This window comes from Octopus bimaculoides, chromosome 2 (assembly GCF_046866305.1).
Source record: "Octopus bimaculoides isolate indiv1 chromosome 2, ASM4686630v1, whole genome shotgun sequence".
Classification (NCBI taxonomy): domain Eukaryota; kingdom Metazoa; phylum Mollusca; class Cephalopoda; order Octopoda; family Octopodidae; genus Octopus; species Octopus bimaculoides.
In genome coordinates, this window is record NC_142929.1 from 669146 (window position 1) to 696139 (window position 26994).

At 36.0% G+C, this 26994-nt stretch overlaps 1 protein-coding gene across 1 annotated transcript in view; it reads left to right on the forward strand.

Annotated features, from left to right (window-relative positions):
- The window catches only part of LOC106870759 (cadherin-87A), a 121480-nt gene that overhangs the window by 61679 nt on the left and 32807 nt on the right, over nucleotides 1-26994 (forward strand). Inside the window, exons 20-28 of the mRNA XM_014916956.3 lie at nucleotides 4302-4480; nucleotides 6335-6461; nucleotides 7847-7992; nucleotides 14193-14334; nucleotides 16650-16880; nucleotides 18057-18220; nucleotides 20163-20309; nucleotides 21453-21572; nucleotides 23762-23948. Coding sequence (XP_014772442.2) covers nucleotides 4302-4480; nucleotides 6335-6461; nucleotides 7847-7992; nucleotides 14193-14334; nucleotides 16650-16880; nucleotides 18057-18220; nucleotides 20163-20309; nucleotides 21453-21572; nucleotides 23762-23948 — 1443 coding nt within the window. The remainder of the gene's footprint in view (nucleotides 1-4301; nucleotides 4481-6334; nucleotides 6462-7846; nucleotides 7993-14192; nucleotides 14335-16649; nucleotides 16881-18056; nucleotides 18221-20162; nucleotides 20310-21452; nucleotides 21573-23761; nucleotides 23949-26994) is intronic.

The window sequence follows — 26994 nt, forward strand, 5'->3', positions numbered from 1 at the left end:
ATCAGAGGCTAAAAAACACAAACAACAACAAATATACAAACGAAACAAACAGCAACTAGCAGCATACACATATACACTTGTAAACACAAGCTCTGAATCTATTTGAATTTATCAACTTAAAAAAAAAGACCAGTTGATTTTGTTTTTGTTTTTAGACATTAATGAAAACATTCTACTTGAACATTGTCGCCTCAACCAACATTTCTAGCATTTTCAGAATAGTTGTTATCAACATCAATACTAGTAACACCAACAACTAACAGCATAGTCACTATTATGACTGTTTGCAACTGAAACGACCTTATTCTTACGACTATCACCTCTCACAAATTCAACAAATCCGACATATTTGCTTCAACACCAACGTTATTACTATTTCAATAAATGCCTGACACAAATAAGTTCTAGGTAATAATAAACAATATGGCACGACCAGTTTGAGATGGCGAGTAGGCAGAGTCATTTGCTGGACAAAATGTTTTTTTGCCAATTTGCTTTTTTGCTAATTTTTCTCAATAATATTCAACATTATCATAACACACTATTAACTTTTGTTTCCTTCAAAATTCGCATTGTTTTCTGAAATAAATGTTTGGAGGCTTTAGATAAAATCTCCAGAACTAAAACCGGTTACAGACGAGTCCAAACTGCAATGAGTCATCTCATATTTTTATTATTCTTAATTGCTTGCAATTAAGAATATTAAAAATAGTTCTTCAATTGGCTGATGTTTATCATTAATCATCGCAATCAACTGATTTAAAGTTCTTCTAAGAGAACATGCTTTAAAATGGAAATAAACGAGTTTTTGATAGAATATGTAGAGTGAATTGTGCTTTGAAAGATGCATCATCCAAAAGAAATTATTGCATTGAGTCAAAAGTTTTGCAACATTTTGGCAACTCAGTTTCTTTACGACAAAAGCAGCCTAGAATTCAAGGTAGAGGTCATCATTTGTGGTACTGTCTGAAGCCACCTTTCTGCCAATTCTTTGATCCCACACTGACACCAGTTCTTGTACTTCAAGGTGAAGAACCCCTTCACTGAAGCTTCTGCCTGCTCTTGGATGATGAAGCGTCACGAGTGCAGCAAGGAACCATGGATTGGATCAAGTAATAAAATGATGTGTACGAGGGTCGGCTGAAAAGTTCATAGGCGGACCAAGACACTCTCATCGAATGTCATCATATGAGGTCAGCTGTCAGTTTACCTGGAAAGAAACAATGCAGTTATTAATAAGAAGGGTTGAAATTAATGCAGGCAAAATTTCACAGCTCCAGCATCACTCCTTCATAGTTTGTTTATGAACTTTTCAACCCAGTAATTTGAATTCATCAAAAACTTCACTTGTTATGTATATCACATTAGAAGTAAAATATCTTTATACATACATTAGATTAATGTGTACATACTGATGTGTTTCAGGAGGACACAGCTTGCATGTTAACCCCTTCAAAACACACACTATATATATATATATGAAGATTTGTAAAGAGATTGCTCTTTCCAGGGATGTCTTACATCCTAGCTTCCTTCAGTTCATCCGTATATCTGCGAATTTACTGGAATTTGTCTTCTTGCGTTAGCATTAGTGTTTAATAGAACCAGTACTATACACATTACGCCATTCCAGTAGTCCGTACAAATGTTTCCATCTGTTTCAATATCTTTGTATATGAATTTAGTAGTATAATATAAAGAAAATGAAGAGTTTGAATACAACAAAGTAAATTTATTTAAGCTTAAGGGTGAATATGCTAATATACACTCACACACAGAAAAACGCATGCTGCTGTCTTAATCTATGATGAACACTCTATGTATTAGGATGTAAAGATAAATATGTCAATTTTGGCCCTGAAGAGACATCTGCATTCTGAACTCATAATGCAATTGTTAATTGTAAAATAAATGAAGGTGGATATTGAAATGATCATAGGCATTGCGTAATTGACAGTTATGTAAATAAATTGATTTTGCTGTATTCAAACTCTCCATTTTCTTTATATTATACATACATACATATTACACCAAAACAAACATCTCCTTCAACCTTGCAAGAAGGATATGCACAATAGTGTCAGAACAAAATATCAGAGACTTTAGACTACAAGAACTCAAAGACATCCTAATTGACAGACACTACCCAGTTCAACTCATAGAGGATGGAGTCAGACGTAAAACACAAATTGACATAGAAACCTTAAGAAAAGTTCAACACAGCAACACACCATCCCCGAAAACACTGCCGTACATATCCACATACAACCCCAGAAACAAAGAAGCCTTCCCCATAATCACCCAAAATTTACTAATGCTACATAAGGACCCCAAATTAAAGGAAATTTTACACATACATAAAATCATTAAAAGCCACAAACAACCGAACTCACTAAAAAAGATCCTTGCAAAGACAAAATTATTTTCTAAAATAACAGATGCAAAAGTGAAAAAATGTGGTCAACCAAATTGCACAACGTGCCCAAACCTTCTAGAAAGATCAGAATTCCTTTTCAAAGAGGGACAGAAATTAAAAATCAAATCTGACTTTACTTGTGCTTCAGAAAACCTGATTTATGTTATAAGTTGCTCAAGCTCCCACCAAAACTACATAGGATCCACAGCATTATCGCTCAGATGTAGATGCATTCTGCACCGACAGCAGATTGCATTCCCAGAATACAGAATGATACCCTTTAGTGAACATATTGAGAAATGCGCAAAACAAATGCTACCACAATTCGTAATCTTTCCATTCTATCAATGTGCCATTGGAACACTAACACAAGTTAGATTAAATAAGGAAACCTTCTTCATTGAAAAATATAAGCCAAAACTTAAGCGTTTCTAACATTTTTTAATAAGAAAACTGACCTCATTGAAAAAAATATAAAGCAAAACCTAACCACTTGTAATATTCTTTTCCTTCTAAACCAAATCATGTTAAATTAATAAAACCTAGTCATTCCCAACAATTTTTAATTATCTCCCTTATACCAGAAAAAATCTCTGATTACCTTCGCCTGTCTGGAATTCCATATTTCACAACATAGCAAAGACATGACACGATATAGGTAAAGAAATTTGAGAAATTTCGAAACCAGTTATTTCTCCAAAAACTTTACGTTGTTATATATATATATATATATATATATATATATATATATATATATATATATATATATATAACATTTTCTTGTTATTATCAAAGAATGTATAACTGTATTTTAATACTTTTGTGATAACCAGTACTTAACACAACAAAGCTTATACAAAGCTTTACATTTTACTTTTGACAATCTCTTTCTAAAAAAGTGAAACCAGTCAAGTCAATAAACATCTTTAAAATTGCATTTTCAAACCTTCTTTCGTATATATATATATATATATATATATATATATATATATATATATATATATATATATATATATATATATATAGAGTGTGTGTGTGTGTGTGTGTGTGTATCAGTTTTTATTCTCAGGAATGTGCCATCCGGTCACACGCTCAGTCACTCACAGAATGCAGACAAACACATACACATTTATATACAAATATAGACATATATATATATATATATATATATATATATATATATATATATATATATATATATATATATATATATATATATATATATATATATGTATGTGTATACAGTTATAATTGAATACACACACACACATACTTATGTATCTGTATATGCATGTGTGAAGGCACGTGGCTTAGTGGTTAGGGTGTTTGGCTCATGATCATAAGGTCCTAAGTTCAATTTCTGGTGACGTGTCCTTGAGCAAGACCCTTTATTTCACGTTGCTCCAGTCAACTCACCTGGCAAAAATGAGTATTACCCTGAATTTTGAAAGGTTAGCTGAATCTCCCTGAGAACAACATTAGGGATACACATGTCTGTGGAGTACTCAACCACTTGCATGTTAATTTCACCAGCAGGCTGTTTTGTTGATGGGATCAGCTGTAGCCCTCATCGTTGCAACTGACGGATTGCCAACACACACATACGTTCTGGTAGTTGTTGAAATGTTGTTGAAATTAACTTGTTCGTTATAGACCAATTTCCTTATTTGAAAAATTTAAAAAGAAGATTGTTACAAAACTTGAAAACTAAAAGAACATGAGCAATTCAAATTAAGCTCGTACTAATAAGCAGAAAGTGACTTTAATTAATTTTGATTAATCATTCTTAAGTTTACTTCGTTAATTAATGTCTATGATTATCAGTAAATGGAAAGAGTAAGAGGAAAAAAAAACCTTGACCATTTTTATTGTTTTATCATTGCAGGAACCTCCGTGCTCACTGTGCAGGCAGTTGATAAAGACATTGGATCCAATGCCCAAATTACTTACAGCATTAAAAGTGGCAGCTACGATAATTTTGATATCGATCCACGTAGTGGCAAGATTTATGTAACGTCTCAAGCGGTGCTGGATTTTGATGTGTATAGCAAATACATTATGCAGGTATGATGCTTGGAAAGCAGTAATGTAGATACCATTTTCTTTTTTCAATTCTATTATCCACACAAAATCAAGCGAAACGATTCCAACGGGTCGTTTAAATTGAGTTGTGAATTTGGCTCAGCAGATAGTTATTTTCCTAAACACTGCTCATCGACACAATCTGCCTATGGATACATGTTTAACTCCTTTTCAAATGTGTTTGTTTATATATTCAATGTACAATATATTCTTTTTGACTGTGGCCATGCTGGAGTACCGCCTTTAGTCAAGTAAATCGACCCCAGGACTTATTCTTTGTTAGCCTAGTACTTATTCTATCGGTCTCTTTTGCCGAACCGCTAAGTTACAAGGACGTAAACACACCAGCATTGGTTGTCAAGCGATGTTAGGGGGACAAACACAGACTCACAAACATATATATATATATATATATATATATATATATATACGACGGGCTTCTTTCAGTTTCCATCTACCAAATCCACTCTCAAGGCTTTGGTCGGCCCGAGGTTATAGTAGAAGACATTTGCCCAAAGTGCTACGCAGTGGGACTGAACCTGGAACCATGTGGTTGGTTAGCAAGCTACATACCACACAGCCACTCCCATGCCTATGTAAATGATAAACTGAATCTACAACCTTTCATAGTAAGTCATTTTACATGTGTCACAAATACCTTTGAAAAATACATACATGCTTACAACCACTCTTTCACTGTCATCCTTAAGTGATAATCACCTAATCAGATGCTCGATGCTCTAATGTGTGGAATGTATTTAGCACTCTGGGGCCCACCCCTCCCGCCCTGCCAGCTATGAAACCCATATCTATGCACCAGGCTCCAGTTGTCTGGTTTTTTGATTTGGTTTTGCATGGTTTTTTTGACATGGCCCTTCCTAACACAAACCACTTTACAAGATGCTTTTCATGTGGCACCAGCAGGGGGGGGGGGTGATATGGGACCATTACCAGCATGGTTGCCACACAAATATCACAGACATTAACTTCAATGTTGTGTTGATAGCATTTGATCTTCATATAAAAACATCTGTGTGTATGAACCAAAAAATTTAATTTCTTTGAGAAAACCTTTTCTTACTTTCCTAACTCTATCTGACCAATATTTTGTCAATATATTTATTATTCAACAAACTTTTATCATCTTTTAAATGGTGATCAGCATAAAAGGCTTTGTCAGGTTTTGTTCAGTGAGATTGGGTGGTGGTGGTAGTGGTGGTGTGTGTGCGGGGGTGGGGGGTCACCTGAAGATCGATGCACTAGTGTCACTTTTATTGTTGCCACTGCCCACGACCATCATTGTCACTTGCCGGCACCTTCGCTCATTGATACTACTATCACCTCCGCTCATTGATACCACTATCACCTCCGCTACTGCTGCTGCTACTACTACTACTACTACTACTACTACTACTACTACTACTACTACTACTACTACTACTATTAGATATACTATGTCTGAAAAGGGTGGGATGGTCATGGTTGAAAAGTTTTCGATCGTTTGTCATTTAAATCAAAACTGAAAACTCACCACATATCGTAGGTTCTTCCAACACATAACCTCAAACATCACCCCCTGCATATCCTCCTCGCCACCACCTCCTCACCACCTAATAACATCCTATTTAATTCTATTTGTCCCAACACCAATAAAGACCACATAGCTGACATGGTGTTCCATGGAAGGGTCCTTTACAGTTACAAGAAAACCTTCTTCCCTGCAATATTTAGATGAAACGATTGGAAAGGATATAAAAATAGTTTTAAACACTTAAGACAAAAAAAAAAAAATGTTTTAGTTTGCCTCCGTTGTAGTTCTTTGTTTTTATTCTGCAGGTGATTGCTGAAGATCAAGGAACCCCAAGACTGACCGGCAGCACGAATGTGATCATAAATCTCGAGGATATAAATAACAAGGCACCCAAGTTTGACCGCTCCGAGTATATCAAAACAGTTGATGAGAGTGAGTAAAATGGAGAATCGTTTATTGCTTTTATCGGGGATAATAATTGGTTTCAAATGCTTAACGAGAGGGGATTAAGTCGATTAGATCAACTGGTACTATTTCATTGACCCTCGAAAGGATGAAAGTCAACCTTGGTGGAATTTGAACTCAGAACGTGAAGACAGATATAATGCAGTTAAGCATTTTATCCAAATTATATACTTTTTATCCAAATTCTCACTATCTCCTTTTTCTTAATAAACATATTAAACAATGACAATAAACAGAACTGAAGGATGAACGACGTCCATCGTGGTTCATTGTTCGGTTTATCCCATTACTTAGATAACATCTTACTTCAAATCCCAAATTTTCTACCACCACCATACTTAACTGCCTCTTACTAGTCCTTTACTTACGATGATATTGTTAGCGTGTACATCACTTGAAAATCTTGAGTACTTTACCTATTTGTGGCATCAGTTTCCATTAGTCCACTTTCTTAAAGTCACATGTCACTCCAAATGTAATCGACTTAGCCCTCTCCCCCTAAATTACTAGCCTTGAGCCAAAATTTGAAACCTCTAAATCTTATGCGGCAGCAACTTTTGTTTTGAAAAGATTGTTGTTTCTGTTGTCTTCTTTAGACTGAATTTGTCAACCAAATCAAAACTAGGTTTTGTCATACGCAGCCATATAAACGTTGTTCACTCTGATTGGTTTTACATACTGTCGATAATAGAGCTTCTTGTTAATTCGAAAAGTATCAGGCAACATCAATAACTGTATTCTTTATTGTGCACTGCCATTCAATAGCTCTTTCTTCCTTCTGTTTTCTCTTCAAGGGATCAATAGGCATTGGCTGTTAGATATACGAGGGTGGGCTGAAAAGTTCATACGCTGACCACAATGCAATGGTCGAACTTGATCAAATGTGTTTTATTTTGCGACATAGTCTCCTTAGCTGTCCATACACTTCTCTCATTGGTGTCGCAGCGCTTGGATTCCATGGTATATAAAGGCTCTTGTCTTGACCATCAAAAAAGTCCTCAACAGCAGATATGACCTCATCATCGGTACAACTTCCCAGCCAAGTGTTTTTTCATATTGGGGAACAGAAAATAGTCAGATGGTGCCAAATAAGGAGAATATTGGAAAATGATCAACCAGTTCAAAACCACAGCAGCCTTTGCAACCACAGGCTTGTGTGCAGGGGCATTGTCCAGGTCATGGTGAAGCAGTCAGTTATACTTTGTGTGTTAGACAAAGGAGAATATGTATTAGTTTTTGCACACAATCTAGGAGAGTGTATCAGTTTGGTAATTTGTGGCACCCTTTTGTAACCCCTTTTGTTGTTTAGCTTTTTTCCTTTTCAAAGTATTTGTTTTACTTTTTACTTTCAGAATCTCCTTTGGATAGCATTATTTTGAGAATCGTTGCCACTGATAAAGACAGAAACCATCAAATAGAATATAGCCTCAACAGAAACTCTTTGGTGGCCCGGGATGCCCAAGGGCACAAATTATCTACCATTCCTAATGATTACAGGGTAAGATGATAATATTCTATAAAACTACGTAAGTGTATCTAGGAGAAAAAATTATATGTGATGGATACTCTATAAAATATTTATATCACATTGTTTAGTTGGTTTAAACAATGAAATAATGCAATTCCTAAGACCAACATAGAATCAATGCTATTTTCACTGAGCTAGAATCAAGAGTAAAATATTTATTTGAATTACGCGTTGACATCTTAACTCACAATCACATATGCAACAATTATGGGAAAATATGGGAACGTTAACCAGAAATTAACAAACGAGTAAGAATGGTCTAAGGAGTAGATTGGATAATGAAGCGCATCCAAGCAGACTCCCCCATAGAAACATTCATCAGTGAATCCGTAGTATTTTGGATTTCATGAATGAGAATTAGTTAAGGAGAAACAATTCTAATGGTGCACAGAAATTCATTTAGAAAGTTCCTTAGAAATGTTTTAATGAGTATTGAAATCATATTGGGGACTGAGAAATATTTCTTTTTATGACAACATATAAAAGAAAGAAACAAAATGCTGATATTTTTATTTCCTACCTACCTACCTACCTACATACATACATACATACATACATACATACATACATACATACAAATATATGCATGCACACACACATACACACACACACACGATTTTGTGTTGTTATTTTAATGGAATTTTTAATGATAACAAAACATTCATGTTGAATTCAATACTAAAAGACAAGTCATGTTTTGACTGGAGCTTCAAGTTTTGGTTAACGGTTTTTTCAGTCACTGGTTGAATAAGCTAGTCAGATGGACAGACCGACAGTCTTCGACTTTCATACAGGATGAGTTCCTGAAAGAGTGAATGGAAGTTGAATTTTCAAATCTCCAGATTATTTGGTTTCTCCGAGAATTGTAACATTAGCAGAAATTGCTGATATCAATCTATACATCTCTTGCATAGTCATTAGTACACCTGACCCATATTTGAAAATGAGGAAAATTAAAGGCAGAAAAAAAATTAAGCTTCAAAACTTAAGAAAAGTAGTTCTGGTTTGCACTTACAAAAAGTTTTCTTTGCAAACATGGGGATTTGGACTTTCTCTCACTGTACATCACTTTGCTCCCGACTGATTTCTAGTGTAGTACTAAATCAATTAAGGCTTTGTGAATCTCCCTATCTAACAAATCTGACCCAGGACTTATTCTTGTCAATGCTGTTACTTATTACAGCGATATCTTTTGCTGAACTGTTAAATTACAGGGATATAAGCAAACCAACATTTGTCAGATTGTGTAGGAACAAACATAGTCATGGACGCATATACTTATCTACTGATCCATATATATATATATATATATATATATATATATATATATATATATATATATATATACACACACACATGCATACATACATATATTATTTCTGTGTACTGTTATATGCACAATTGCTTCTGGTGAAATTGGAGCTCTGTGTTCATCATTCAATCAACTGTCAACAAAATGTTGTGCTTAATAGTATTAAGCACACACACACACACACATATATAGATATATATATATAATTAATAAAAAAAAACGGCAAAAAATATAACAAGAAAATAAAGAACAACATGAGGACATGGTACATGAAAAGTATTAATAAGACGCTCAGAAAAGGACAGAAAGGTGTTTTACATTTCGAGCAAGGCTCTTCGTACACATGCGTCATATGGTCTGCCTTTTACTCTGAGTGAGAGGCCCTTTGTCACCAGCAGAGGTAAGAGCTCTCTGAACTTTGCCCAGGCTATTCTTATTCTAGCAGCTACACTTTCAGCAATTAGAGCAAAGTAATCAGCATAGAGGAGATCCCAGGAGCATTCTGTTTTGAATTCCTCTGTTATTGCCTGGAGGACTATGATAAATAGGAGGGGGCTGAGGACTGAAACTTGGTGGACCCCTACCTCCACCCGGAATTCTTCAATGTACTCATTACCAACCCTCACCTTACTGACAGCATCTCTGTACATGGCTCGCACAGCTCTCACTAAGGTACAGTGTATTTGTCACACAGAAATATATATATATGTATATATATGTGTGTATTATATATTTTTTGTATTATATATATATATATATATATATATATATATATATACACACACAGATGCATGCCCACACTAAAACATTCCGTTCACCAAGTATGTTTAATAATTTCAATGTTTAAGTCAGAAGATTATCATTTTTTTCTCATTCCTCTTTCGTTGCTTTTTCGTTTGGTCATTCTCTTTTTTCTTCAATATTCAAATGACTTCTTTTCTGAATTAAAAAGTATTGAACTGTACACACAAGGAAAAAATGCTGAAACAATAAATTCTTAATGACTTTTATGTTCTTTAATAGAATACAGAATGGTAAACAAAATCAGAATCTGTATTAAAACTAAATACATAAAGAAAATGTTGAAAGATATCAAGTAAAGGAACAGATGTAATTTTATATGGCAAAATACATTGGAATTGGAAATAGGAAGATCATTGCATCAGTTGCTGGAGAAAAATGTCCTTTATTGAAAACAAGCTGATGCATTGTTGAAATATTTCATTTTCATATTTGTTTCCTCTGTTCTTGTTTTTATTTGATTGTTTTTATATAATTGAATATTTCATCACCACCACCATTACACTCGTTGTCATCGACATTATCCCATTGCCAGGAACAATCACTCCCTCTGCAAGCTACGTGCTCATTCCACCTGTAAGGAATAGCAGTCAAACCATTCACATCGTACTCTGCTGTCTGAAGTGTCCTTTATTTAAGACAATGTCACTAGCATCATTGCTACCCTCATCATGATCAGAGGAATCATGAAATATGATGGGTTGAGGATCGTTGATAGTAAAACGAACATTGCTTCTTCATCCGCGTTCCATATGATGAGTTAAGTAGATGGCGAACTAACTTAGTTTTGAAATCATCATTATATGAGTTACTGATAAGTTTTCTCTGATATGCTTTTGTCCCTTCTTGTACATTGAAATGTTCTCTCTGTAGCGCTGTAGTTCTTCAAACGGAGATCAAAACATGAACTTCTTTGTTTGTGCTGGTGTTTACTTAGCTTTGCTGTTACTCTGAGAAGGTTTAAATAACAATGTTCTGCACACATCTACCAAGTCTCTCATGTCACATTTGATCTAATATGTCAGCTACGGTGGGGACTTTCTGCTGTCACTCGACTTGTTACAAATAGTCAAACCTCAGCTATATGTCTTCTTGAGAAGACCTCCATATCGGTTATAACTACTCCTTGGTGCCTCTGACCTTTCTCAACCTTTTGAAAAATATTTTTATTTAGCACATCTGCTATAATGAACCACCACTAGTCCCGAGGAAACACAGAGTGTATAATATAGGGATAGTGGTTGCAATTCACCCAGTTGCCCAAACGCTAACTGGAAAATCTTTCAGCCCGTGGACTATAGACAACTTCCAGAAACCACTCTTCTGATTGTGCTACCAGGAAATACTGCTCGTCTAAATTAAACTCTTCAATGAAGAAAGTGTTGTCAACCAAGCCTGACTGAGATGAGTGTAGGGATACCAAATTTTCTGCATGGAGTCGCTCTGTTTCTGAGTATCTCTCATATGTGGAGTTTTGTTGAACAATCATCATCGGATGCGTCGCGACTTGGTTTTTGTGGTTTGTCGAATTAATTGAGGTGGATGACTGACCAGAGAAGTCAGTTAACTTGGTATCTACCTTGGTGGCCTGCCTTGATGAGGTACAGGGAAAAATCAATAACAAAAGAAGCATCTCTCAGTTGTCTGAAGTTTAATTCATCTAATTTGGATGATATGAGATTCGAAGTTTATGAAAACAACCAGAAATGTTTGGCAACATATTGGTAGACGACTACCTGACTGAGATGAGTGTAGGGATACCAAATTTTCTGCATGGAGTCGCTCTGTTTCTGAGTATCTCTCATATGTGGAGTTTTGTTGAACAATCATCATCGGATGCGTCGCGACTTGGTTTTTGTGGTTTGTCGAATTAATTGAGGTGGATGACTGACCAGAGAAGTCAGTTAACTTGGTATCTACCTTGGTGGCCTGCCTTGATGAGGTACAGGGAAAAATCAATAACAAAAGAAGCATCTCTCAGTTGTCTGAAGTTTAATTCATCTAATTTGGATGATATGAGATTCGAAGTTTATGAAAACAACCAGAAATGTTTGGCAACATATTGGTAGACGACTACCGTATGTGGTGGGGGTGATTATGGTAGCACTTCTGAGAAAGGAAACTAATACAGCTTTAGTTAAGCTATACACAAACAAATTAACAGAGACCCAGAATGTGTTTGAAAGATTTATTCAGTTAAATACATGAGGGCGATAAATTCAGGCCCTTAACTCTGCCAAGTCATTTGTTGATGGTGGTTTCGTAGAGAAGAGATCTATCTACAACAGCCTCCGCATTTCATATGGACCATATATCCTTAATGATTCGGGATTCCACAAAAGTAGTCGATAGGAGAAAAGGTAAATCTGTAGACTTTCAGCCTAGCAGCTGCAGAAGTAAGTTTGCACTGTCGAACAGCAATTTTAGGGCTGGATAGACGATCTGTTGAAACTACTCAGAGCCTGGTTTTGTTTGGATCTCCTGGACGAGGAATGTGAGTATGAGATCCATCTTTACTCAGAAATCTCACTCACTTTTCTTCCAACTCTTATATTCTGAGTTTAAATCAGTTAGTCTTTCATCCTAACCCCAGAATCAATAAAATAGATGACCAGTCAAGTACTGGAGCCGATAGGCCTGTATCAGAAGCAATTGCTGTTGTTATCGTTCTTCTTCTTCTTCTTCTTCTTCTTCTTCTTCTTCTTCTTCTTCTTCTTCTTCTTCTTCTTCTTCTTTTTCTTTTTCTTCTTCTTCTTCTTCTTCTTCTTCTTCTTCTTCTTCCAATTCTTCTTCTTCTTCTTCTTCTTCTTCCAATTCTTCTTCTTCTTCTTTTTCTTCTTCTTCCAATTCTTCTTCTTTTTCTTCTTCTTCCAATTCTTCTTCTTTTTCTTCTTCTTCCAATTCTTCTTCTTCTTCTTCTTCTTCTTCTTCTTCTTCTTCTTCTTCTTCTTCTTCAGCTCCTTCTTCTTCTTCTTCTTCTTCTTCTTCTTCTTCTTCTTCTTCTTCTTCTTCTTCTTCTTCTTCTTCCAATTCTTCTTCCTCCAATTCTTCTTCTTCCAATTCTTCTTCTTCCAATTCTTCTTCTTCTTCCAATTCTTCTTCTTCTTCTTCTTCTTCTTCTTCTTCTTCTTCTTCTTCTTCTTCTTCTTCCAATTCTTCTTCTTCTTCTTCTTCTTCTTCTTCTTCTTCTTCCAATTCTTCTTCTTCTTCTTCTTCTTCTTCTTCTTCTTCTTCTTCTTCTTCTTCTTCCAATTCTTCTTCTTCTTCTTCTTCTTCTTCTTCTTCTTCTTCTTCTTCTTCTTCCAATTCTTCTTCTTCTTCTTCTTCTTCTTCTTCTTCTTCTTCTTTTTCTACTTCTTCTTCTTCTTCTTCTTCTTCTTCTTCTTCTTCTTCTTCTTCCAATTCTTCTACTTCTCCTCCTCCTCCTCCTCCTCCTCCTCCTCCTCCTCCTCCTCCTCCTCCTCCTCCTCCTTTGCTACGCTAAAGATGGCCAGAGCTCTTCGAATTGTTAGTACGGTGGGCAAAATACTTAACAGCATTTCATCCGTCTTTACGTTCTGTGTTCAAATTTCACCAAAGTTGTCTTTGCCCCTCTTCCTTTTGGAGTCAATGAAATAAATGCCAGTTGAACACTGGGGGATGGGGTGGGGTTGTCAACTTACCCCCCCCCCCCACAAAGTTCATGTCTCATGCCTAGAGTAGAAAGGATTATTATTATTGCGTAGAGTGTAGGACAAAATGTCTTATGGTAATTAGTTATTCCTCTTTATGTTCCTGAGTTTAAATGATGCTTGTGCCCACTCTGAATTTATCCTTCCTTTCCGTGATCAATAAATTCATTATTTATCAATCAATCAGATGAAATGTTGTGGGAACATACACCTATCTTATACAAATCGTTGGTATCCTTAATACAAGCGACACTTGCTTTTTAATCGTTTTGTATTTTTTCATTCCACCCCTCCTCTATATTTTGAGTTTATAATCTACTAACATTGCAATAGTAATAATTATTTTACTACAGATGTTGTGAGTTTGTCAATTCTCTCTCTTTCAGAATGCCTTTGCCATCAACAGGGTCACTGGGGATATCACCTTAAAGATGAAGCTATACCACAGTTTGGTGGCTACAATTGCATTTGAAGTCCAAGCTCGGGACTTGAATGCCGATGTTAGCAGCAGCAATCAGGTTACCCAAGGTGAGCCCTTATTTCTTAAACTATAATAAGCGTTATTGTCGCAGCCGCTACCGTCATCGTTGTTGTTCTCCTCCTTCTCCCCCCCCCCATCATTATCATTAACAATGCACTAACTGCAATATTTTTTATAAGAATTAGACCAGTTCAGTCGGTATAAGTATGTCGTGAAGTGAATTAGTCTTACTTAGTATCTTACTAAGCCAAATTACTTCAACTTGGATAAAAGGTTAAGTTGATCTGTAAGGATTTGGAATCAGTACAGGAATGAAACAAAGCTAATTTACTTCTCAGAGGTGTTGCGTGAGATATTCTAAAGAAAGAAATATGGAAATCAGGTCATTAATTATCTTTTCCAAGAATAGCCTTGTCAGTGTTTTCATAAAAAAAAACAAACAAAAAAACCCCCCATATTGAAGCAAATTTCCGTACATTATATTTCCCGACTGCGGACTGGCTGGACAATCATCTATAGTAATGCTTAACTTTTCCAGAAGAAATTGTGAAACTTTTTCAATCAATAATTAAATGTGGGTTACATACCTGATATACTTGCTTCATAGAGACTCCATGATCTTTTAAAGTGCTTCGAAGTTACTGCTTCTAAAAATATTTCCTATTTAATGGCTGTGGTTGTCATTTATGAGCTAAATTTCCCTGCAACTAATTCTTCTAAAAAAGTTGCATAAATAAATTAATTGCAAATCTCTGCTAAAAGTCAATCGATAAGAACAGCTGAACAGTCTGTAGAAAATGAGTGGAAGGTATACTGAAAATGTTGTAGGGAATTAGGAATAATGGTACACCATTCCCATGTGATAAGGGGTATGAGACAGTACGAGAGAGTAAGTAGTAGGCGGTCAGAGACAGTCATGTCTTTACTTGTTTTACTAAGTATACTGTATACCAAAGTGAGCGTTATAACAAGCCAATAATTTAAGGATTATAACAGAAAGACAGATCTTAAGACGGGCATAATTTTTCCCAGAGACTTTCAAGCAGAGGATAAAGAAAATTTCTCTTAAATTATTCACAAGTGTTAAAAAGTTGCTGCTTGGAGATAACACTAATTGAATTCGTCGATCGTATCTGAACTGCAGGTTTGAAATCTTTCCCTTCTTAATCGTCTCTGATCCTGTTTATTAATTTAATTGGTTGACTTAAGTCTAACAACTGTTATCACTTGAAAGATGGATTCAACAGTTAGTGGTGAGGGCAAGACTAACTAGCAAGTTTTTTTGTCCTGTCTGATTATACTAGCAAGAGAACCTAAACTGAAAGGCCTCGAGGAAGTTTTAGAATTCAGCAACACTTTGGAGATTTTGGTCAGGTATTGAACCATATTTTATCAGTTAAAATTGGAAGAAGTGCAGATGGTGAGATAATTAACAGATTCTTATATTATCTAGAAAAAAGAGAGGTGAGATATTAAAAACTTTCTCCAAAGGCTTTATATTTCAAGTGATAGAGAATAACTTTTCTCAGATTTGGCATCACCAGGCACTGTCACTTCAAGCAAAGTTACTTAAATATTGGTATCAAATTTTGTCACAAGGTCAGCAAGTTCATGAGAGGGGCTAAGCCAATTACATCAACCCCTGTGCTCAATTGGTACCTATTTTTATCGACCCCGAAAGAATGAATGCAAAGTTGACCTCGGTGGAATTTGAACTCAGAACATAATAAAGACAGACGAAATGCTGCTAAGCATTTTGCCCCGCCTGCTGAAGATTCTGACTTCGCTGTCTGAAGTTATCTAAATATTGCTAATTAATATTTGTTGGTTTCCCTCTTATGTACATATTAAATAAACTAATTAAAGATTGTGGTTAATTGTATCTTTTATCTTTTACTTGTTTCAGTCATTAGACTGTAGCTATGCTGGGGCAGTGCATGGCCACAGTCAAATTGATTTCTAATATTATTGTTGTACTGTTGTAGCATACAGGCTTACTTGGGGTTATATGACAAGATGTAATAATGACTGGTTCTCGTTTTAGATTCAGTGGGTGAGTCTAATTTGCGAGATTTGAACATAACTAGGAGATAGACTGAACTAAATCCAATAACCAGACACTTGTGTTCCTTCTACTTCAGCGTGGAATTCTAAATTATTCATTAAATATGCTGAGTTGAAAGCAATGGGAAAAAGCCCCTGAATTGAAGTTCTGCAAGAGTTTTGTATTATTGTATTTTATTACTGTTCCATCTGACTTCACATTCTGACTCAGAAAAAGGATACTTGTGAAGTAAAAGTAGATTAAATCTTCAATAAAAAATATATTAAACATATTAAAATACTCTCTTTTTATTTACAGCTCGAGTCGTAATAATTACACAAGCATCACAGCGAACGCAGCCTTTCTTTTTACCTGAGACACCTGGTCAAAGTAAAAAGATATATGAAATAGAAGTCCCAGAAGACAAACAGGTTGGGCTTTTGTTAACAACGGTCCGGGCAAAAGATCCTAAAACTGATCAGTTTGTATCTGACTATACTTTAGCGCCTGGTGGACAAGATGAAGGGTTTTTTAACGTTACAAGAAATGGTATGTTGAATAATTCATATTATTCACTTCAAGTTACCTCCTTACTCTATATTTTGCACAGTTTTTGTGTTATCTTTGTAATAAGATGGATAGATGAAAAAAACTTGCTATTCGTAAATATTAAGCTGTATAGTTCCATTTGACTTCATATTAGTTAGCTTGATAGCTTATAATTATTTAGTTGTATTAATAACCATTATTGAACTGCAATAGTAATAATAATAATCCTTTCTACTATAGGCACAAGGTCTGAAATTTGGTGGGAGGGGCCAGTCGATTAGATCGACCCCATTACGCAACTGGTACTTAATTTATTGACCCCCAAAAAGATGAATGGCAAAGTCGATCTCGGCGGAAGTTGAACTCAGAACGTAAAGACAGATGAAATACTGCTAAGTATTCCGCCCAGCTTGCCACCTTAATAATAATAATAATAATAATAATGATAATAATAATAATAATAATAATAATGATAATAATAATAATAATAATAATGATAATATTTGAGAAATTTTTCACTCTATAAATTGCATTCCTATTCAGCTGTTTCAAGTTGATAACGAATCCGGGATCAAATATTATGCTATGTTGATGACCAGACCTTTGTGTCTACGTTTGCATGGAAAAACACTATTAGTAGAGGAGGTACATTCTTCAACCAATCTTCACTTACATTTGTCAATAGGAACAATTCTTCCTTGAATGATAACACTTTCAGTGGAAATCCTCTTATTAATGTCCCGCTACGGTCCGACTAGTGTATGAGACAAAAATGATGTAGATGGTTGTATGAGAACCATCAAATACCCTTAACGATCAATAGAAATGGTCATCATCTGCAGGAATTTGGTCCAGAAAATGGATTATCATGATTTAGTAAAAATGTCCAGAAAAAATTAATTTTGGACATACACTTTTCAACATGGAGTAATAACTCGATTATTAATTCATAAATTAGAACTGGATAGTGTTTAATTGGTGGTTATTTAACGAGCCCGAAAGGATGAAAGATAAAGTTGACAGAATTAGAACTCAGAACCTAAAGATGGATGGAATCTTGCTAACTATTTTGCCCGGAGTGCTAACCATTCTGCCCCCCCCCCATATTCAGCCCAAACTGAAACAAATTATGAACATATCACTGATTCAATGGAGCAATCTTTGTTTTAATTCCAGGTGAAGTTATTCTCATCAAAGAACTCGACTACGAAAATAAGAACTATTCAAACCCTCTCAAGTTTGATATAATAGCTATTGCTGACCCACAGCGTAATGCCACTGCAGGAATGGTAATCACAGTGAAAGACATCAATGACAACAAACCCAAGTTCGCGAAAAATGTTCGTATAAAGTCAGCAGTTAATCTCTCTCGCTCTTTCTTTCTCTCTCGCTCTTTTCATACATACATGCATACGTACATACATAAATACACAAATGCATACATGCGTATGTACATACATACATACATACAGACATGTGAACATACACACATTCTCATTTGTACCTACCACCTTAGTCCGTGTATCTACAAATTTATACAAAATTCTAAGATAAACAAGGTTTTCTGAAGAAAGATCAAAAGAAACTGACTGGCGTTCTCTATTCCAATCTATTCGTGGCACAGTGAAGATTTGTAAGTTATTCCAAAGATTTTCCATCTGAGATTCTTTAGATGAGTCGATGCAGACACTAAAGTGTGTGCATTGACAACTCAACCACACAAATACTGGGGACTCTCCTAACTCAAAAAATCTTGTTGCTTTGTTTGCAACCAGCTTGAACTCTCTTAAGAAGAGCTTAAATAAAACTCAAAATATACGTACACACATGCATACATACATACATACTATTGAGAAATCTGCAGTTACTTTATCAAGATTACAAGTTCAGGTTTATACTTGTAATCATTGGGGCCCTGGGATATGTAACACACTGCCTAAATACCAATCTTGAGAAATTAGGCTTCTCAAAACCAGAAAGGAGAAAGCTAATTGGAAGACTACAGATTCAAACCATCACTGGAACTGTAAAAATCTGTAAAACTTTTCAGAAGTTTATCATTTAAATATATATGAGTATGTCTAGATATGTAACTATATGCATGAGAAGATATACATAAAACAAAATATACAAATCTACACATATACATACATACCTGCATTCAAAAATACCCTGTTGCTGATGTCAAAATTCAATAAAGGAGCCATGAATTTAGGTTAGAAACCAGCTCTTTCTCTATTGGCAAGAAATCTTCAAATAAACTGAATAATGATATACATATATAAATACATGGATACATGCATACATGCATGCATACATAAATACGTACACACACGTTCTGTGGAAAAAGTTTTCCACAGAGATCAGGTTTAGCTGCGCAGTTAAGAAGTTTCCTTCAGAATCGTTTGCTCTTGGTTTCCCTTCCACTGCACAGAACATTGGGCAGCTGTTCCGTAATATAACCGAAGCCAACCATTATCCCATGAATTTGGTTGTGGAAGACTGAGTAGAAACAAACTTGTTTGTGTGTGTGTGTGTGCGTGCTTGTATGTCTGTATATGTGTGTGTGTGTATGCGCGTGCACGTCTGTGTGTGTCTGTGCTTGTCTGCACATTGGTTGATAGCCAGTGTTGGTTTGATTACATCTCTGTTAATCCATCGGTTCGACAAAACAGAACGATTGAATAAATAAGAGGCTGAGAGTCTAAATACAGGGATCGATTTGTTAGACTAAACTATTTGAGGCAGTGCTCCAGCTTGGTCGCAGTGAAACGACTGAAGCAAGTAAAAGAACAAAAGAGAAAGAATAAGTGATCACCCCTAACCCTAACCCTAACCCTAACCCTAACCCTAACCCTTACCCTCCTCACACACACCTGTGCGGCGCACGTGTGTGTGTGTGTGTGTGTGTGTGTGTGCCAGTGCAAGGCTGGCGTATAACAAGTGTGGGTGCAAGTGTACACGTGTGTGGGCTGGTGGGGAGAGTTGTTGGGGTGTTGCTATGTAAGAATTGTGATTGGATTATTTTTACAAGAACCGTAACAAATGATCGACTAATAAAAAGTACAATGGCAGCAAATAGGCCGGGAGTAACAAGACCATTGGTCAAAAACCAGGTTGGAAAGACTCTGGTTGGTAATGTGAGAGATAAAAGAAAAAGATTTCTGCTAATTTTGTTTTACTGATGCAATGTTTTTCACGAGATTGTTGTGGACCTTAATTGATCAGAACTGTTATGAATGAATACTAATGTTATTAAATATTGTATAATATTTTATGCAGGTATATTATTTCGAGGTGAAAGAAACTACTCGATATCCAAATGTTGTTGGCAAGGTTTTGGCAAGTGATAATGACGAAGGAGAAAACAGCAGGATTTCCCTTTTTCTTGAAGGTCCTAACCGTAACGATTTCCACATCACTGAATCCGTAAGTACAATCGTAACTTTACTATTATGAATTCTACTCTTACTCGTCTTATAACAGTTAAGATGTTATAAAACATAAACTATGTCTGCTGTGTGCTCCATCCTCTGCACACATCACAGATACGGATGTGGATATAGACGAACAAGCTGCCTACTTTTCTGAAACGCAGCATTTTTGTGCAGATATACAAAAACAAGAGTTGTGGAGTTATTGCTTTTTTTTATTGGTTTCGTGTAATTATTGACAAACCATACATACAACTAATTATCGTACTCATATTTTAATATTTACACAATAATGTGTCAACTCTTTCAAAATTTGGACCCAAACTTGTGATTTTCATTATAATTTTCAATCTTTCCTCTCACCTTATACATCTAGACACCTGAGTATGTTTAGAAAAGACATGTATATTTGCCGTACAGGTCTCGTTTAAGTAAAAGGAAATGCAATGCAAATTCATTCATTCAATATATCTATCTATCTATCGACATACATATGCACACGTGAGTGTATATACACACACACCACTACCATCATGCTATCAAAACCACTCCACCACAACCCCATACAGGTCAACCACAGCACAAATAGCAGCCAAACCTCACTAAAATTATTCCCAGCCTTTTAGAAAAAAGGACTTAGAACATGTCGCTAAAAACACTAAACTTCATAGACCAAAGGTAACTTTGGGATAAACTATATCAACAATCACCCCAACATTTCACCAGCACCAGCACCAGCACCAGCACCAGCTCCACCACCACCACCACCATCACTCTGAGTGTTTTGATTCTGGAGTTGTCGCGATGAAAGAATGATTTCAAACTTTTTAACTTTGGCTGGTGATCCCACATTTGAGAACTGTACTTGACTGGGAGCTATTTTATGGACACTCACCAGGATGAAAAATAAAGTCCATATCCATGCTTTTTGCTAAGTACATTATTTGCAAGTCCTTTAACACTCTACCACTTTTGTATCACTTTGCTCTTTTGAAAAGAAACCCACTAGATTTGAACCTTGTATCTGTCAGTTATCTATAAAGCATCCTAACAGTTGTATCATTCTTCAGTTTCTCAATACGAATTAAATGAATGATTATTGTTTACTAAAATATTGCCATCTTTATTATATTTGCAGGGAGATATTATCGTAAACCGTGGTGCAGAATTAGATCATGAAACTAATAAGATTTACAATCTTCAAGTGGTTGCCACAGACAATCCTACAGGTCAGGTGCATCAAAAGACAGCCGTTAAGGTAAATCTTTATCATTATATAACACACGTAAAAAGCACTGGTGCTGGTGTCACACAAAAAGTACCCAGTACACTCTGTGAAGTGGTTGGTGTTAGGGAGGGCATCCAGCTGTAGAACAATGGAGTCTAGTGCAGCTATCCATCTTGCCAGTTCTTCTCTAACTGTCCAACCCATGCCAGCATGGAAATCAGACATTTAATGATGAAGATGATGATAATTATATAACTCATGGCTACAAGTCGATTACCAGTAAATACTATTTCTATGGATAATTCTATTTAATCCTCATAGATCAATTCAGCTTGCTCTAAATTCTAACCATGGTTAATTTAGCTCATTGCTTTATCAATTAGCTATAGACTAATTTTTTTCTCATTCACAAACATCTATCCGATCGTTATTTATCCCTAGTAACCATAGTGTCAAGAAAATGAATGTTAAATCTTTACGTAAATAACATTTTTGTCTTCCACATGTTGCTTTTTTAAGACGTTGAAATTAAACTCAGTATCAAAGACTAATGAAATATTCATTTATTACTCACAGTATTTCGCCTCTTGTGGCTTGTTTAGACTAATTGAACAAACTATTTTATTCGACAACAATTTAGTGGGATGTGAAACTGGTCATTGACTAAAAAAGGAGAAAAAGGGAAATGATGATCTCACCTTCAAATCATTATTTCGTGTCCTGCAACGTTAGCTCTTGGCACTCTCTGACATCACCTGGAACACTCTCTAATTTGCTAGCTCGCAATTAAAAGCACCCTATTGAAGTGAAATAGGCATTAGGAAACTACTCTGGTATTCTCTTCCCCAAGTGACTGAAGAATCAGTGTTTTAATGATACTTTCCAAAATATTAAACGATTAAATGAACAACCAAAACAAAATTAGCCACAAGTCAAATGTGACGTGGGGTAGAGAGATCCCAAACGAACTATATAATTAAATTACTTCAAAAAATTGGCATAAAAATTTATACAAATATGGACCATAGGCATAAACGAAGAAAGACTAATGCTTTAAATTAGATTCTGCAGAACTGCGTGGTTAACAGCAACAGGATTTTGAAGGCTCACTTGTCTTCAGTTTTAGAGAATCAAGTCAGTAAAAGATAAACACCCTTTTAGACTTTAGAGGTAACATACCTAAATGATTTGACTGTTGTTTCTGATAGCTCAATGAACAGCAGTAAATAAAATCTAGGTTTTGTAAAGACATATCGAGAATTGAACTGAAGATTTTAATATGAGCTGGTGGTCCACTACATCAGACTATGAAGTCATTTCATGTCTATTCACAGTGAAGTTGTTATGAACATATCAATGAACACCATAACTATTTATAAAAATGAACATATCAATGCTTGTGTTTGTTTCTAATGATTTACACAAACAACTCTATCAGTTACAGTTAACTGGGAACATAATTATTATTTTAAGATGTTAATCTGATTATTGTCATTTTAAAAGTATTGTCAATTATGAAAGTATTGCTTTGTATTGAGGTTTATACTTTTTAACTTTGTTATTCTGTCCTTGAAATCTGGTCAAAATGAAACGTAGTCAGACATATAAAATGTAAGGCATGAGAATTAAAACTGAGAATTAAATGACAAGCTTTAATTGTGGCGGAGCTTTCTAATGATTCCCCAAAGTTAATGATTGGTAACTTCACACAGGAACTAGAAAAACACAATTCACGTTTTATTATATATTTAATAGGAAAGGCAGTGAGCCGGCAGAATCATTAGCACGCCGGGCAATGCCACTATGTTCTGAGTTTGAATTCCACCGAGGTCGACTTACCTTTTCATCCTTTCGGGGTCGACGAAATAAGTACTAGTTACCTACTGGGGTCGATGTAATCGACTAGCCCCCTTCCCCCAGGCCTTGTGCCTAGAGTAGAAATAATTCTATATTTAATATGTACAAATACATGACCATGAGTACAATCACTTGTACATACATAAATAGATAAATAAAAATTTATCGAGAAACATAATTTAGAACATGTGTGTGTGAAGATATATAATTTTTTCTTTCTTAGTTGTAGTGCACCTAGCACTGTTATACAACAATTTCTTTCATATGCATATACATACACACACACACACACACATACACACATATATATATTTATTGAAACGTAATAAATATCAGAGAAGCAAATGATTTGTTTGTTTTAGCTGACTATTAAAGTACTGGATGAAAACGACAACAGGCCTGTGTTTCAACCAAGTTCGAAATACTTATTTAGCGTTCAGGAAAATGCCCCTGCTGGAACGTTAGTTGGTCAAGTTACAGCTAAAGATGATGACTCCAATGAAAATGGAAGATTATCCTACAGTTTCATAACAGGAAACCTTTTTAACGGTATTTACTATTGGCTATTAATACATTTACACACCACAAACTGTTTTTAGTGTATCTTTCTGACAATGTCTTTATGTCTCACATATTTGTATGTATGTTCTCTTCTATTTTTAATTATTTGAAGACTTCCTCTAAGAAAGGCGCTGATTTCTAACAAGGATACAAAGTTTCATCATTGGAATGAAGAGAACAAAAACAACGACACATTATAAACTTGAGAAAAGTCTTGCATATTTTTACTGTTTTGCCTACAGATTGTATTAATAGTATGTGCATTAGCTGGTTGCTTTAGTTTTTTGAAAATCCTAGCTTTTTCAATTATCACTTAGCTATTAACAAGATTAAATGCACCAATTGTTATTAGTATAAATATGAATTTGTTATCTGGATATGGAAACTGCTAGCTTCCAAGTAACTGTCTGTAGCTTTCCTCTTTCTCTTTGATTTTCAAAAAGATATTCATGTCAGAAGTCCAGCTGACTGCCATGGCATTACATACTTTTTCTTGTCTCTCAAGTGACAATATTCGGCCTGTTATGTTTGCATTTGGTGGTAGAAGTCTTTATGGGAATGTTACAGCAACAAAGTTATCTCACATAGTACCTTGATGAGATTCTTTTGGCAGCTGCTGTTCATATGTGTCATGTATTCCACACAAATGTCATATAATCTACATTTACGGTTGTATCATGGACCTCCAAGGGATTCACACTACCTCCTTTGTTCATGAGGTATTTTGTAGCAATCTGGTTGCTCATGGATTTCAAACTCATAACCTTTGAAGTGTTATGTAGCGGTCACAAGTCCAAAAAAGGCAACGTTTCCTCATGGCATGTATGCACTTATGCGTGTGTGTGTGTGTGTATGTGTGTGTGTATGTGTGTGTGTGTGTGTGTGTGTGTGTGTGTGTGTGTGTGTGTGTGTCCTTCATGGTGTTCAAACTGGTTGTTGACAGTAAGAAAGCTGTCAAGACAGTTCCTTGTGTTTGTAAATATGCGGTTGACTCAGTGTATGCATGTAGGTAGGGCTAAGGACCTGCGCTGATGTTGTGTGTGGCCATGTCTCTTTAGTGCTCAAGTGTCTGTGCACGCGTATTCATGCGTACATGATTACTTTTTACATATGCTTCTTTGTAAATGCACAAAACCAAGTATATGCATGTATATATGTATATATGTATGCATGTATGCATCTATGTATGTATGTATGTATCCATGCATGCATGCGTGCATGTATATATGCATGTATGTATGCAAATACAGATGTACATCTATCTATTTCTGTTTCTACCTTTCTTCTACGTGTGAATCAATACCTGTGTCTATATATCAAAACAGTTATCCTGTTTTTCTTATCCCCGCTGTTTTCACACTGCCATCCTGCCTGTCTGCCTGCAATACGTATTACAACCAAGTGCTTTCGTGTAATACATTATAGCTCTGGGCTTAAACATGGTGAACAGTTTACCATGTTACGATCATAAAAGAAATCTACAAAGAAATATTTCATATGAAGTAAGGCACTCATCATCATCATCATCATCGTCGTTTAACGTCTGATTTCCATGCTAGCATGGGTTGGACGATTTGACTGAGGACTGGTGGACCAGGAGGCGACACCAGGCTCCAATCTGATTTGGCAGAGTTTCTACAACTGGATGCCCTTCCTAACGCCGACCACTCTGAGAGTGTAGTGGGTGTTTTACGTGCCACTGGCACGAGGGGCAGTCAGGCGGAACTGGCGACGGCCACGCTCGAAATGGTGTGTTTTACGTGCCACCTGCACAGGAGCCAGTCCATTAGCACCGGCGACGATCTCATTCGAATGTCTTTTCACGTGCCACTGGCACAAGTGCCAGGGAGCAACGTTGGTACCGATCAACGGCCATGCTCGAAATGGTGTATTTTACGTGTCATCTGCATAGGGGCCAGCCAATCGGCTCTGGCAACGATCTCACTCGAATGTCTTTTCACATGCCACTGGCACAAGTGCCAGGAAGGCGACGAACGATCTTGCACGAATGTCTTTTCACGTGCCATTAGCACAAGTGCTAGAAGGGCGACGTTGGTAACGATCATGCTAGTGCTATTTACGTGTCGCACTGGTACAGGTGCCATTTCGATTTCACTTGCCCCAACAGGTCTTTGCAAGCCGAGTCTAGTGTCCAACGAAGGAATGTTACGCGTAAGTTTGCTGGCTACATCCCTGGCAGAGGCCTTGGATTTTTGGTCTCACTTGGCTTGCCGGGTCTTCTCGCACACAGCCTATTTCAGCATAGCACGCACAGCATGTTTCCAAAGGTCACGGTCACTCTGTTCTGATAAAACATATAAATCTACAAAACACATTGAGGGATAATATACTCTCTGTTTCTTGCTCTCTCTCTCTTTCCCTCACCTTCTCCCTTTATCTTCTATCTCTTTCTTCCCCTCCTCTCACTCTCTCTATATGAATATACATGCATACACACACATTTATACATATATACAAAAATGTTGAACGATGAAAATGAATGCTCAACACTGCATTGGGGGATATAATTTCTTTATTTGTGAATTAAGGCTACCATCGGTTTCATTTTAAGGAAAGTAAGAAAATATCCTAGTATCTTAACAATTTTTCAAGTCGAGCACATCGAGATAGGTGTTTGCTTCCATTTTGGAAAACACAGCCTCATTTTGTTTGTGGGGGTTCTTGTAAATTCACGTGAATAAAACAATGAATCAAGGTACATTACTCTTGGGTGGCATCTTTTGGCTGTTTGTTTCCCTTGGATTTGTAATATGGGAAAATTGTTGTATGATCAATTTGTTTGCATTATTTTGTTTTTGTTCTGGGCACGGTGTTCTTGTACTTGTGTGCTGAGGTAGTTCGTCATTGGAGCATATTTCTTCTGTGTATGGAGTTTGTGTACTATGTATGTTTACATTTAGGTAAGAGGCTATCCTGTTGGGGTTGCCATTGCAGATAGTGGCCCTTTTTTGAAATATTTGAGTGTACACTATTGTTATGTATGCAAGGAGAGAAGTTTCATCCCTGATGTTTA